The sequence below is a fragment of the Sapajus apella genome, unplaced genomic scaffold, assembly GCF_009761245.1.
Source record: "Sapajus apella isolate SASKATOON/1434 unplaced genomic scaffold, GSC_monkey_1.0 scaffold15, whole genome shotgun sequence".
Lineage (NCBI taxonomy): Eukaryota > Metazoa > Chordata > Mammalia > Primates > Cebidae > Sapajus > Sapajus apella.
In genome coordinates this window covers 10,433,493-10,445,212 of record NW_022436955.1, presented here as the reverse complement: position 1 = coordinate 10,445,212, position 11,720 = coordinate 10,433,493, and the positions used below count along the sequence as shown (strand labels likewise).

General features: G+C 47.9%; 1 protein-coding gene and 1 pseudogene across 3 annotated transcripts; one reads left to right on the top strand and one right to left on the bottom strand.

Moving 5' to 3' along the window:
- Positions 1-397: 397 nt before the first annotated feature.
- PDP2 (pyruvate dehyrogenase phosphatase catalytic subunit 2) lies at positions 398-6,782 on the bottom strand. Of its 2 annotated transcripts, none has more exons than XM_032284141.1 (2): positions 6,577-6,782; positions 398-3,491 (listed from the first exon to the last, which is right to left on the bottom strand). In XM_032284141.1, the coding sequence occupies exon 2, from the start codon at positions 3,435-3,437 to the stop codon at positions 1,848-1,850; it is 1,590 nt and encodes a 529-aa protein (XP_032140032.1). In that variant the 5' UTR covers positions 3,438-3,491; positions 6,577-6,782; the 3' UTR covers positions 398-1,847. The 2 variants fall into 2 exon arrangements, with proteins under 2 accessions (XP_032140032.1, XP_032140031.1); XM_032284140.1 differs by having other exon boundaries at positions 6,601-6,747.
- A 3,588-nt stretch (positions 6,783-10,370) lies between these two features.
- Positions 10,371-11,506, top strand: LOC116555521 (annotated as a pseudogene). Its single transcript, XR_004270566.1, has one exon. The product of XR_004270566.1 is annotated as a keratin, type II cytoskeletal 8 pseudogene (transcript).
- Positions 11,507-11,720: the final 214 nt, after the last annotated feature.

The following is an 11,720-nucleotide window of genomic DNA, read 5'->3' as shown; positions in this document are numbered from 1 at the left end:
GAAAAGAAAAAAGATCTAGGTGATAAGAAGGAATATTAATGGTTTCAGAATAAAAGGATCAAGCCTTAAATATTCAAAAAATAAAAGGATCAAGGCTTAAATATTCAAAAAAGAATGTCTTAGATGAAACTACATGACTAAATAGTTGCACTGAAAAATGTACAGAGAAACACCACCAAATTAGAAGTATCCCAATATTTGACTGAATGTCATCTGGGACACAGACAAAAAAACAGAAAACCAAACGTAGCTATTTGCTTTTCTTTTCAGTAGATGGCATAAAGGGGTAAGATGAGAAAAGGGATCAACAAATGTAGCTCAACTTCATTGAAGAATTCTGCCTGATGTAGCACAGGCAAATAAAATTGTTGGTTTTGTGGGATTATAGTTGTTTCCATTTAGGGACACATTTCCTGTTGTTTAAATGCCACAGCAATTCATGAGATGAAATTCATCTCCACAACGGAGCCACTTGACTGAATTTCCAAGTAAATACAAAGAATCTGCAGCCCACAGAAGCCATTACAAGTTAAACTTTTATTTTTGCCCCAACTCCTATACTAAATATGGTCTAATTCCTGAGGAGTGGCAATGGTGGTTTATCCCACAGTATTGGGGCAAGCATCCCATTTGGTAAGTCTCACTCCTTCCTCCTCCCCATCACCTCTCAGTAAAGGATTCAGAGAACCTTGGTTAGAAACTTTTCCTTAAGCCTTTTGTGTTTTCACCTCTCCAGATAGAGGTTGAATCTTCAGTCCACAATCCACTAAATAAACCTATCCTGTCTAAACGTCTATCACCACAAGTACCATATGCAATCACATTTTCTCCTTTCCTGCAGCCACATGAAGCAGGAACATATGAAAGATTCTTTCACACAGTATTTTGTTGTTGGGAGGTGCAGGGTAAGTGAGGGGTTCAGCATAGCAGAGGTAGAAGGATTGTGTGGAATTGACAGAAGAATGTTTGAGAGGTATAATCAGAAAGCTTAAATGCTGTGAACCAACCCCCGAAGGCTCAGCCCAGGAGGAAATTTTACCAACACAGGAAAGGTTAGGGTTTAAGGCATAGACAAGTTACCTCCCAGTATGGCTCAAAGTTTCTAGAATGGGACTCAGTAGAGGGGACCAAAAGCTGCACCAGTAGGTTCAGCTGGTCCAGAGGCATAGATCCTATCAGCTGAAACCAAAACAAGTCATTCCAAGCATGCTTACAGTAGGCGTGTTTACAAGTTTAAGGATTCAATTTTAAAATAAATGAAAACAGAACTAGAATGTAGTATTACAAAATTTCTTACATGTATAATCACACACAAAAAGTTAGGATATTGCATAGAAAAGTGTACTGTAGTATGCTTTGTAAACCTAGGCCTTAGTAATTTAAATAAAAGACAAACAAATAAAATATCTCTTCATAGTCTAGAAGTCCATGATTGTGAATTCAGGAGAATTATCAAATCTGCAGATTTTGTGGCAAGACCTCAGAAGATCCTGAATTTCTTTATTCTCATAATCATGATTAAATTTACCCTTTGAAGGCTCAGGCTGACACAGTTTAACATCTTCATCAAAAGACTTGGGCTACATGAGCCCAAGCCAATTCCATAGACTTTATGCTCTGTCCTCTCTGCATATAAGACTTGATCAAAACATACAGGGACATGAAATTGCTTCTATTTCACTGTTTTTTTAAAGCTAGGCTGTTTGTTTTTTTCCTCCTGTTAGTCTATTTAGCAAATTAAATCTGCCTACAATTTTAATAGTAAAGTTTGGATAGCTAGTTCAAGAGTAAGTGAAAACATTTTAGAAGAGCATTTATGTTAACCTTGACAATAGGACGGGAGATTCTTAACCCCCCTTGTAATATGCACCAATTGATTCTGAGTTAAAGTATACCACAGTGACAGTGATATCATCCCTGTACATCCTTGCCAAGTCCTCTGGCAATGTCAGCATTGCCGCCAGCCGCTCTGGCTCCATCTCCCCATACTCATTGCTCCCGATGGCATGTCTGATCAGCCGCGTGGCTGCATTTTGGTCAGCCTCGTGGAGCCCACTGGCTTTCCTCTGCAGCAGCAGGCTCTGCATGAGCCTCAAGTTGGCAGGTCTCTGGGCCAGGTCTGTCTTGTGCCAATCTGCCTCAGCCAGGTGCCCCACCACCAGCCTCACCACGTCCTCATTGCTCAGCATGTCCCACAGGCCATCTGACGCCAGCACAAGGAACTTATCCTGGGGCCTCAGCCTGTGGTATGTGACCTCAGGCTCAGCAGTAAGGTAGGGTGGAGTATAGTAGTGTGAGGGCGTGAACTGGTAAATGTTGAGGGCCTCGGTGTTAAAGCCCCTTTCCAGAACGCTGCGCTGCAGCTCTTTACTCCACTTCAGCTGGACATCCCCAAAGGCCCTGCAGGGCATGAGGACACCCAGCAGCCTGTCCTCCATGATGATCGTCCTGTCCTCTGATTCAGGGTGCTCCCTCTTTAGCCGGGACAGCTCAGCCTGGTTCCAGGCATTGTGGTCACGGGTAAGGGGCAGACAAGACCACATGCCATTGTCCTCCTGGACACCAAGGATGGCTCGGCAGTCACCAGCATTTGCCACGTGCAAGTGAATTCCATCAACATGAGCCATGCAAGCTGTTGCCCCAGAGAAAGCAACCTGGAGTGACAGGTTCCTTGTCACCTCATCTTCCAGGGGGGCCTGGATTTCCAGTGAGATGTCAGAATCCAATCTCTGGAAGGAGTACATTAATGCTTCCTCAATGCTTAGTCCCATTTCCATGTGCAAGTCAAGCAATTCCTGCCAATAGACACGGAGGTGGTCAAGATGCACGGATGTGACATCCTTGTAGATACTGTCCCCTGGGTGTTTGAGCCAATGCAGGATGGGCAGCAAGGGCTTCATGCTTTCCACAGCTCCCTCCATGTGCTCCAGGGTCTGGTGGGACATCAGGGACACTGCCACATAGTAGAAGAGCCTCTCGCTCACTGCCTGGGCACATGCATGACCGCCATGTCCATCAAAGATGCCAAACATCAGTCCACTGGTTTGCAGGCAGGAGGCTACACCTCGCCGGTCCTCCACTGGGGAATTTGCAGCCAGCTGGTTGCTCTCAAACTGCAACACTGAATTTGGAACTCTGCTTTCAAGGTCAAGAATCTTGTGGGCTGACTCACCAGCTCGAAGCACTTCATTTATTTGCTCAGGGCTGAGTTGCAAGTGAAAATCATCTTCCTCTGTTGATGTGTGTCTGTAGACTTTGCAGAGAGTGAAGCCACCACATGGGGAACTGTTTAGGGTGGGTGGCACCCGGGAAAAGAGCCTCCATTTAAATTTATTCCTATTTGAGATGCACCTGGAGTATAAGCGTCTGCCCCTTTGCAATGTGGCAATGCTGTTCCTTGTAGAATTTAAGATCCAGTAGGACACAGTACTTGACATTCTGACACTATACCAGCAATTGTGTTCCCTCAGCAAAAAAGGATATTTTTAAACCTAAAAATTAAAAAGTTGAAGTTTCAAATTTAATTTCTTAAAAATACTGACCTCTGAAAACATTTAATTTGCTCATATCCTGAACAAAAATAACTTAGAATAAACTATTTAAAATACACTAAACTCATTCTCACCAGCAGACTATAAGTGTTCATTGAAAATATCTGCTTCAGGAGCCAGGCGTGGTAGCACATGCCTGTAATCCTAGCACTTTGGGAGGCCAAGATGGGTGGATAGCTTGAGCCCAGGAGTTCAAGACTAGCCTGGGCAACGTGGTGAAACCCTGTCTTTCCAAAAAAAATTTGCCAGGTATGGTGGTATGCACCTGCAGTCACAGCCACTTGGGAGGCTGAGGTGGGAGAATCACCTGAGCTTAGGAAGTTGAGGCTGCAGAAAGCAGTAATCGTGCCACTGCAGTCTAGCCTGGATGATGAGAGTGAGACCCTGTCTCAAAAAAAAAAATTAAAACAAAAATAAATAAATAAATAATCTGCTTCAGGAATAGTGGCTTATACCTGTAATCTCAGCCACTCAGAAGGCTGAGGTGAGAGGATTGCTTGAGCCCTGGAGGTCAAGGCTCAAGGCTGCAGTGAGCAGTGTTCCCGCCACTGCACTCCAGCCTGGGTGACAGATCAAGACCCTGTCCCAAAAAATTAATCATATATATATATATATATATATATATATGCTTCCCCACTAGTCTATAAACTCTGTGACTCATGCAACCACAGCTGCCTTACTCACCAACAGCTTTCCAGTGCCTAGCCCTGTATCTGGCAAAAACTAAGTACTCAAATACCAGCTAAATATGACATTTTCAGAGGCCCAACAGCACACTAGCTGTGATGCTATCCTGTGTAGCATCAGACACACTGCTGATGAGGTAACACTCACTCCAGTTATCTATTGGCAGAATGGGAATATTAGTGTTAGGTTTTGTGAGAATTTAATAAAATATGACCCTTCTGCTAAAAAAAAGGGAGTTATTATTTTCATCATTAGGTACATACCCCTCTAGTCATTCTGTCCTCCCCCTTTTTGGGCTGGAGTGCAGTGATGTGATCTCGGCTCACTGCAACCTCCACCTCCCAGATGCAAGTGATTCTCCTGCCTCAACCTCCCAAGTAGCTGGGACCACAGGTGTGCACCACCATGCCTGGCTAATTTTTATACATTTTGTAGAGATCGGGTTTTGCCCTGTTACCCAGGCTGGTCTTGAACTCCTAGACTCAAGCAATCCATCCACCTCAGCCTCCCAAAGTGCTGGGATTACAGGTGGGACTTACCATGCCCGGACATTCTGTACATATTTCTGTAGAGTTGTAACCACAACTTTGAATCTGGCTTTTCTGATAAGAGTATTTTTTCATATCTAATGGCTACATTTTGGCATAAACAATCACAATTTACTTAACCATTCTCTACTGCTGAAGATTTAGAGGTTGTTTCTACTACTTGCTTACTATTTATTTATTTTATTTTTATTTTTATTTGAGATGGAGTCTCGCTCTTGTTGCCCAGGCTGGGGTGCACTGGCACAATCTCAGCTCACTGCAACCTCCGCCTCCCAGGTCCAAGCGATTCTCCTGCCTCAGCCTCCCAAGCAGCTGAGGCTACAGGCACTTGCCACCATGCCCAGCTAATTTTTTGTATTTTTAGTAGAGACAGGGTTTCACCATGTTAGCCAGGATGGTCTTGATCTCCTCACCTGGTGATCCACTTGCCTCAGCCTCCCAAAGTGCTGGGATTACAGGCATGAGCCACTGTACCTGGCCTACTTGCTATTTATTAATATAAAATATCAAACTGGACTGGGCACAGTGTGGCTCATGCCTATAATCTCAGCATTTTGAGAGGCCAAGGCTAGAGTATCCCTTGAGGTTAGGGAGTTTGAGACCACCCTGAGTGATACAGCAAGTGCCCCCGTCTCTACCAAAATTTTTACATTAGCTGGGAATGGTAGCACATGCCTGTAGTCCCAGGTACTCAAGAGGCTGAAGTGGGAGGATTGCTTGAGCTCTCTGAGTTCAAGGCTGCAGTGAGCTATGATCACACCACCGCACTGCAGCCTGGGCAATTGAGCCAGATCTGTCTCTTAAAAAAAAAACAACAACAACGAAACCCCACCAAACTGCACTGCCTTATGCAGTAAACTTTTCTCTACTTAGGTTTTATCCTAGTGATTTCCCAAACAAGGAGTCAGTAGGTCAAAGTGTGGAGACTCATTGCCAAACTGATTTCCAAAAGCTTCACATCTGCCTCCGCAAGGGGGTGATGAGTTTCCTAGTCCCTTCACTAGCCTCTGGTGGTATTTTTCCTTAGAATAAAATAAAATAAGAAAAAAAAAAAAATCTTGACACATTATAATGAGCTTTTCTCAGGTTTCATGTATGAATCCTGCCCTCGGCATCTCGAGATCATTTATCAGGATCTTGAGAGCTCCCAGCACTGAGAACCGTTCCCTCACCCCCCGCCCCCCGCCCCCCGCATAAATCGGGACGGGGGCCGTCGGTCCGGGAGCAGAGGGCGCCTGACGCTCCAGCCCTACAGCCAAGACAGGCAGCGGTGCAGGGTGATCCGCCCCAGCTGGGACGCAAACCATTTTGCATCCTTAAAGACAACAGACAGGTCCCAAGTTCAAGTCTCTGACTACAGCCTCATCGCTAAGTGCACGGAGCCCACCAAGCCCTATCTCCCTAGAACTCCGGCACGGCCATACCCCAGCTAGGTGTCCCCGAGCAACCAGCTTGGTGCCTCTTAGCTCCGGCTTGCCAGTCTGTAAAACAGGGGCGCGCAGTGGGGACACGGAGCTCTAAGGGGTGCTCGAAGGGCCAGAGCAGCTAGTGGGGTGCCCCAATAGGTAGCAAAGGGTCGTCGGCGAGCCCGCAGGCCCACGTGGGGCGCGCATGTGAGTGGGGTGACCGTGGTCGTGGGCCCAGCTGGTCCCTTCGGCCGCGGGTCCGCCCCCTCACCTCAGCTCTCCGCCCAGTCACCTGAGCCGGTGCCGCAGGCCGGGAGGGTCAGGCGCTGGCGAGGCCTGGCGCGTAAACAGGTGTCCACATCCCCCACTCGTTCCCTTCCCTACCTCGGACCCTCGCCCGCTTCTCAACAGCTTGCGAGGCCACAGTCGCCCGCTCGATCCGGTCAGTTCTGCGCCTGCGCACAGCTCCGCAGCTGCAGCCACCGAGTCCGCACTTCATCCAGGCTGCAGCTCCTGGTAAAGACCCAGCTCCAGAAGGAAGCACCCTCCCGCCAGCCCTGGTTGGCTCAATTGCGGAGGCGGGCCCTTGATGGACAGAGACATTGCCCAATGACCAAAGAGGACGAGAGGCTGGCAGAAAGGCGCGACCCGTGAGGGGCCAACACCGCCCCTTACTCGGGCCCGGGTGCTGAAGGTATTAGACCGCGGGGCTACCGGGCCAGGCAATCACGTGACTGAGGTCGCCAGCTACGCGGCTGCCACACTCTGCACACCCCGAACCCAGCGGCCTCTCCAGTTCTTCACCGTTGTTAGAACACCCTGCTGCTTCCTCTTCATTTTGGTATCAACTGCTTCAGAAGCCTCTCCTAAGAACCCCACCCTGGTTTCCACCCATCCATCCAATGACACAGCCACCCTAGACCAAGCATCTCACCTGGTTTTCCGGTTTTCCCTCCTCCACCTTTGACTTGGTCCTAACCACAGAGCAGAGCAGCCAGAATGACGCCCCTCCCCCTTTTTTGGTGGTGGTGGGGGTAGAGACAAGGTCTTTCTATGTTGCCCAGGCTGGTCTCAAACTGCTGGGCTCAAGCAATCCTCCCACCTCAGCCTCCCCAAAGTACTGGGATTACAGACGTGAGTCATCAAGCCAGGCAGAATGATTCTTTTAAATCTCAAATTCCAAGGTCGGGCGTGGTGGCTCCAGCCTGTAATCCCATCACTTTGGGAGGCCGACGCGGGCGGATCACCTGAGGTCAGGAATTCGAGACCAGCCTAGTCAATATGGCGAAACCCTGTAACTATTAAAAATACAAAAATTAGCTGGGAGTGGTGGCGTGGGCCTGTAGTCCCAGCTACTCGGGAGGCTGAGGCAAGAGAATCATTTGAACCCAGGAGGCAGAGGTTTCAGTGAGCCGAGATTGCACCACTGCACTCCAGCCTGGGCAACAGAGCGACAGTCCATCTCAAAAACAAGAACAAATCCAAAAACCCCTCAAAGTCCTGCCCTAAAGTCTTCAGTGGTTTCCCATAAACCATTAAGCTTTGAACTGACCATTATATTGTCCTGCTACTGACAATTAACGCAGCATGGTTGGCAGCTGGTAGGTTGAGAGAAGCACAGAACTGGGACACCAGATAATATCCCTCAGTCCCTTCTGGTCCTAACACTGGGGCATTTCAGTGATCATCTGCTTCCTTATAAATTATTTTAACAGAACTCTTGTAACTACAGTAAGTCAAATGGAGTCATTCCCTGGAGACAGAAAAATGGGAGACAACCAGAAAAAAGCCACTTGGCACCCTGAGAATGTGGTCTTCCAGAAGGAAGACACACTGGCTTACCTGGGGAGCCTGGCCAGCCTCCTGGACCCAAGGACGTGATCACAATAAAACTGCTCCTGTCAGACTTGCCCTCATATATTTATAGTTCCACTAACCCTTAGCCCTTTCCGGAAGTTCAAAGTCAGGATTTGCGATATCTCTCTTCCTGCATATTAAGAAGACTGTTTCAGACCCAAACTAAAAATAGGTCTAGAGATTCTAATAAATGGGCGCAAGAGCCAGGCGCAGTGGCTCACACCTGTAATCCTAGCACTTTGGGAGCCCGAGGCAGGTGGATCATGAAGTCAGGAGTTCGAGACTAGGCTGATCAACATGGTGAAACCCCATCTCTACTAAAAATACAAAAATTAGCTGGGCGTGATGGTGTGTGCCTGTAATCCCAGCTACTCAGGAGGCTGAGGCAGGAGAATTGCTTGAACCCGGGAGGCGGAGGTTGCAATGAGCGGAGATCATGCCACTGCACTCCAGCCTGGATGACAGAGCAAGACTGTCTCAAAAAAAAAAAAAAAAAAAATGGGTGCAATAGAATGCAAAAGCACACTTCCTCTCCACCCCCAAATATAGGTCATGTAGGGTCACAATGGGTTACCCTTCAGGACACAGGCAGCAGTATTTAATTATTCAATCTGCAGGCATTTATGGGTGCCCACAATGTGTCAGGCCCTGGGCTGACTGCTGAGGCACACAGATGGCTGTCCCCACCACTCTCCTGAGAAAAATTAGATCATTCCACCAAGTCTGAAACCACTGAGTTTTTCTAAGTTATCACACACACCCACTTCCAAAGTAAAAATGCACTCTGGAGGATCATGTGTGCACTGGAACTTTCATTTCAAGGCCATAACCAGTTCAGTCACCCTATATAGGATGGCCAGCCCAAGTCCCTCACCGGATCTCTCAAAGCTTCCTTGTCCCAAGGTCTTATAAGCAAATATGAAGGAAAAGGATTACTTATCTTTCCTTCCAGAAAGGGAAAGCATAGTTCGATTGGCTTTTTCCTTTTCCTTTTTTTTTTCTTGAGATGGAGTCTCACTCTGTCACCCCGGCTGGAGTGCAATGCTGTGATCTCAGTTCACTGCAACCTCTGCCTCCCAGGTGCAAGCAATTCTTCCACCTCAGCCTCCCAAGTAGCTGGGACTACAGGTATGTACCACCCACACCCGGCTAATTTTTGTATTTTTAGTAGAGATGGGGTTTCACTATGTTGTCCAGGCTGGTCTTGAACTCCTGACTTTGTGATCTGCCCGCCTTGGCCTCCCAAAGTGCTGGGATTACAGGTGTGAGCCACCGCACTCAGTGGTTTGATTGGCATTTTTAGATAAAATATGCAAAAATATTCAGCCTCACTCAAGACCAAAGAAATGGCCAGGCACCTGCCTCAAAATAATAAAGAAAAAAGAAAACCAAAGAAATGCTAATTAAATGAATCACTGATTGTTGTCAGTCAACCTGGTAAATATTAAAACATGGTTTAAATACATAACGTTAGTCTGGGCATGGTGGCTCACGCCTGTAATCCAAGCACTTTGGCGGCCAAGGCGGGCGGACCACCTGAGGTCGGCAGTTCAAGACCATCCTGACCAACATGGTGAAACCCCATCTTTAAAAAAAAAAAAATTTTTTTTTCAAAGAAAATAAATACATAGTGTTGGCAAGAGAGCATTGCCATCTTAGCAGGGAGTGTGATATGGTTTGACTCTTTGTGCTCACCCAAATCTCATCTCAAATTGTAATTCCCACATGTCAAGGGAGGGATCTGGTGGGAGGTGACTGGATCATGGGGGCGGTTTCCCCCATGCTGTTCTCATGATAGTGAGTGAATTCTCATGAGATCTGATTGTTTATAAGGGGCAGTTTTCCTCTGTGCTCCTGCTTGCCTGCTGCCAGGTAATAAGTGTTTTACTTCCCTTTGTCTTCTGCCATGATTGTAAGTTTCCTGAGGCCTCCCCAGCCATGTGGAACTCTGAGTCAATTAAACCTCTTCCCTTTACAATTATGCAGTCTCAGGAATTCTTTAGAGCAGTGTAAAAACAGATTAATAGAGTGCACATGGAAGCTACCCAATGGGCATACCTTTGATCCACTAATTCTACCTCTTTCAATTTATCCTAAAGAGACAAAGGTCAGCATTACAAAGTTTCTACAGTAAGTATACATTATTCAATCTAGCATAACTTGCATCATGAGGGGGGAAAAAAGCAAAACTATTTGTAAAACAGCCAGGTGCATGAGAATCGCTTGAACCCAGGAGGCAGAGGTTGCAGTGAGCCGAGATCACACCACTGCACTCCAGCCTGGATGACAGAGCAAGACTCTGTCTCAAAAACAAAACCACAAGAACAAGTATGAGGAAGAGATCAATAAGCCTACAGAGATGGAGAATGAATTTGTCCTCATCAAGAAGGATGTGGATGAAGCTTACATGAACAAGGTAGAGCTGGAGTCTCGCCTGGAAGGACTGACTGACGAGATCAACTTCCTCAGGCAGCTGTATGAAGAGGAGATCCGGGAGCTGCAGTCCCAGATCTCTGACACCTCTGTGGTGCTGTCCATGGACAACAGCCGCTCCTTGGACATGGACAGCATCATCGCTGAGGTCAAGGCGCAGTACGAGGAGATCGCCAACCGCAGCCAGGCTGAGGCGGAGAGCATATACCAGATCAAGTATGAGGAGCTGCAGAAGCTGGCTGGGAAGCACGGGGATGACCTGCGGCGTACGAAGACTGAGATCTCCGAGATGAACCGGAACATCAGCCGGCTCCAGGCCGAGATTGAGGGCCTCAAAGGCCAGAGGGCTTCCCTGGAGGCCGCCATTATAGATGCTGAGCATCGCGGGGAGCAGGCACTCAAGGATGCTCGTGCCAAGCAGCAGCAGCTGGAGGAAGCCCTGCAGAAGGCCAAGCAGGACATGGCACGGCAGCTGCGTGACTACCAGGAGCTGATGAACGTCAAACTGGCCCTGGACATCGAGATCGCCACCTACCGCAAGCTACTGGAGGGCAAGGAGAGCCGGCTGGAGTCTGGGATGCAGAACATGAGTATCCACACGAAGACCACCAGCGGCTATGCAGGTGGTCTGAGCTCTGCCTATGGGGGCCTCACAAGCCCCGGCCTCAGCTACGGCCTGGGCTCCAGCTTTGGCTCTGGCGCGGGCTCCACCCTCAGCCGCACCAGCTCCACCAAGGCCGTGGTTGTGAAGAAGATTGAGACCCGCGATGGGAGGCTGGTGTCTGAGTCCTCTGACGTCCTGCCCAAGTGAACAGCTACAACAGCCCCTCCCAGCCTGCCCCTCCTGAGGCTGCCCCAGAGCCTGGGAGGGAGGTTGCTGTACAGGGGAACACAGGGAATGGGAAACCCATCCGACGCTCAGCCCTAGCCCTCAGCCCACCTGCGGGGAGTTTACTGCCTGGGGACCCCCCTTGCCCATGCCCCCCGCTGCAAAAAAATTCAATTTTTTTTTTTTTTTTTTTTTTTTTTTTTTTTTGTCCAAAATAAAATCTCAGCTAGCTCTAAAAAAAAAAAAAAAAAACCAGCCAGGTGAGAGACTGGAGTAGAGAAATGGATCTCTTGGATAATTCCAAAAAAGTCCCCTAATTCCTCATTCTTCACCGATGCAGGTAAGACTTCTTTTTTTTTCCTTTTCCTTTTTTTTGGAGACAGGGTCTTGCTCTGTCACCCAGGCTGGA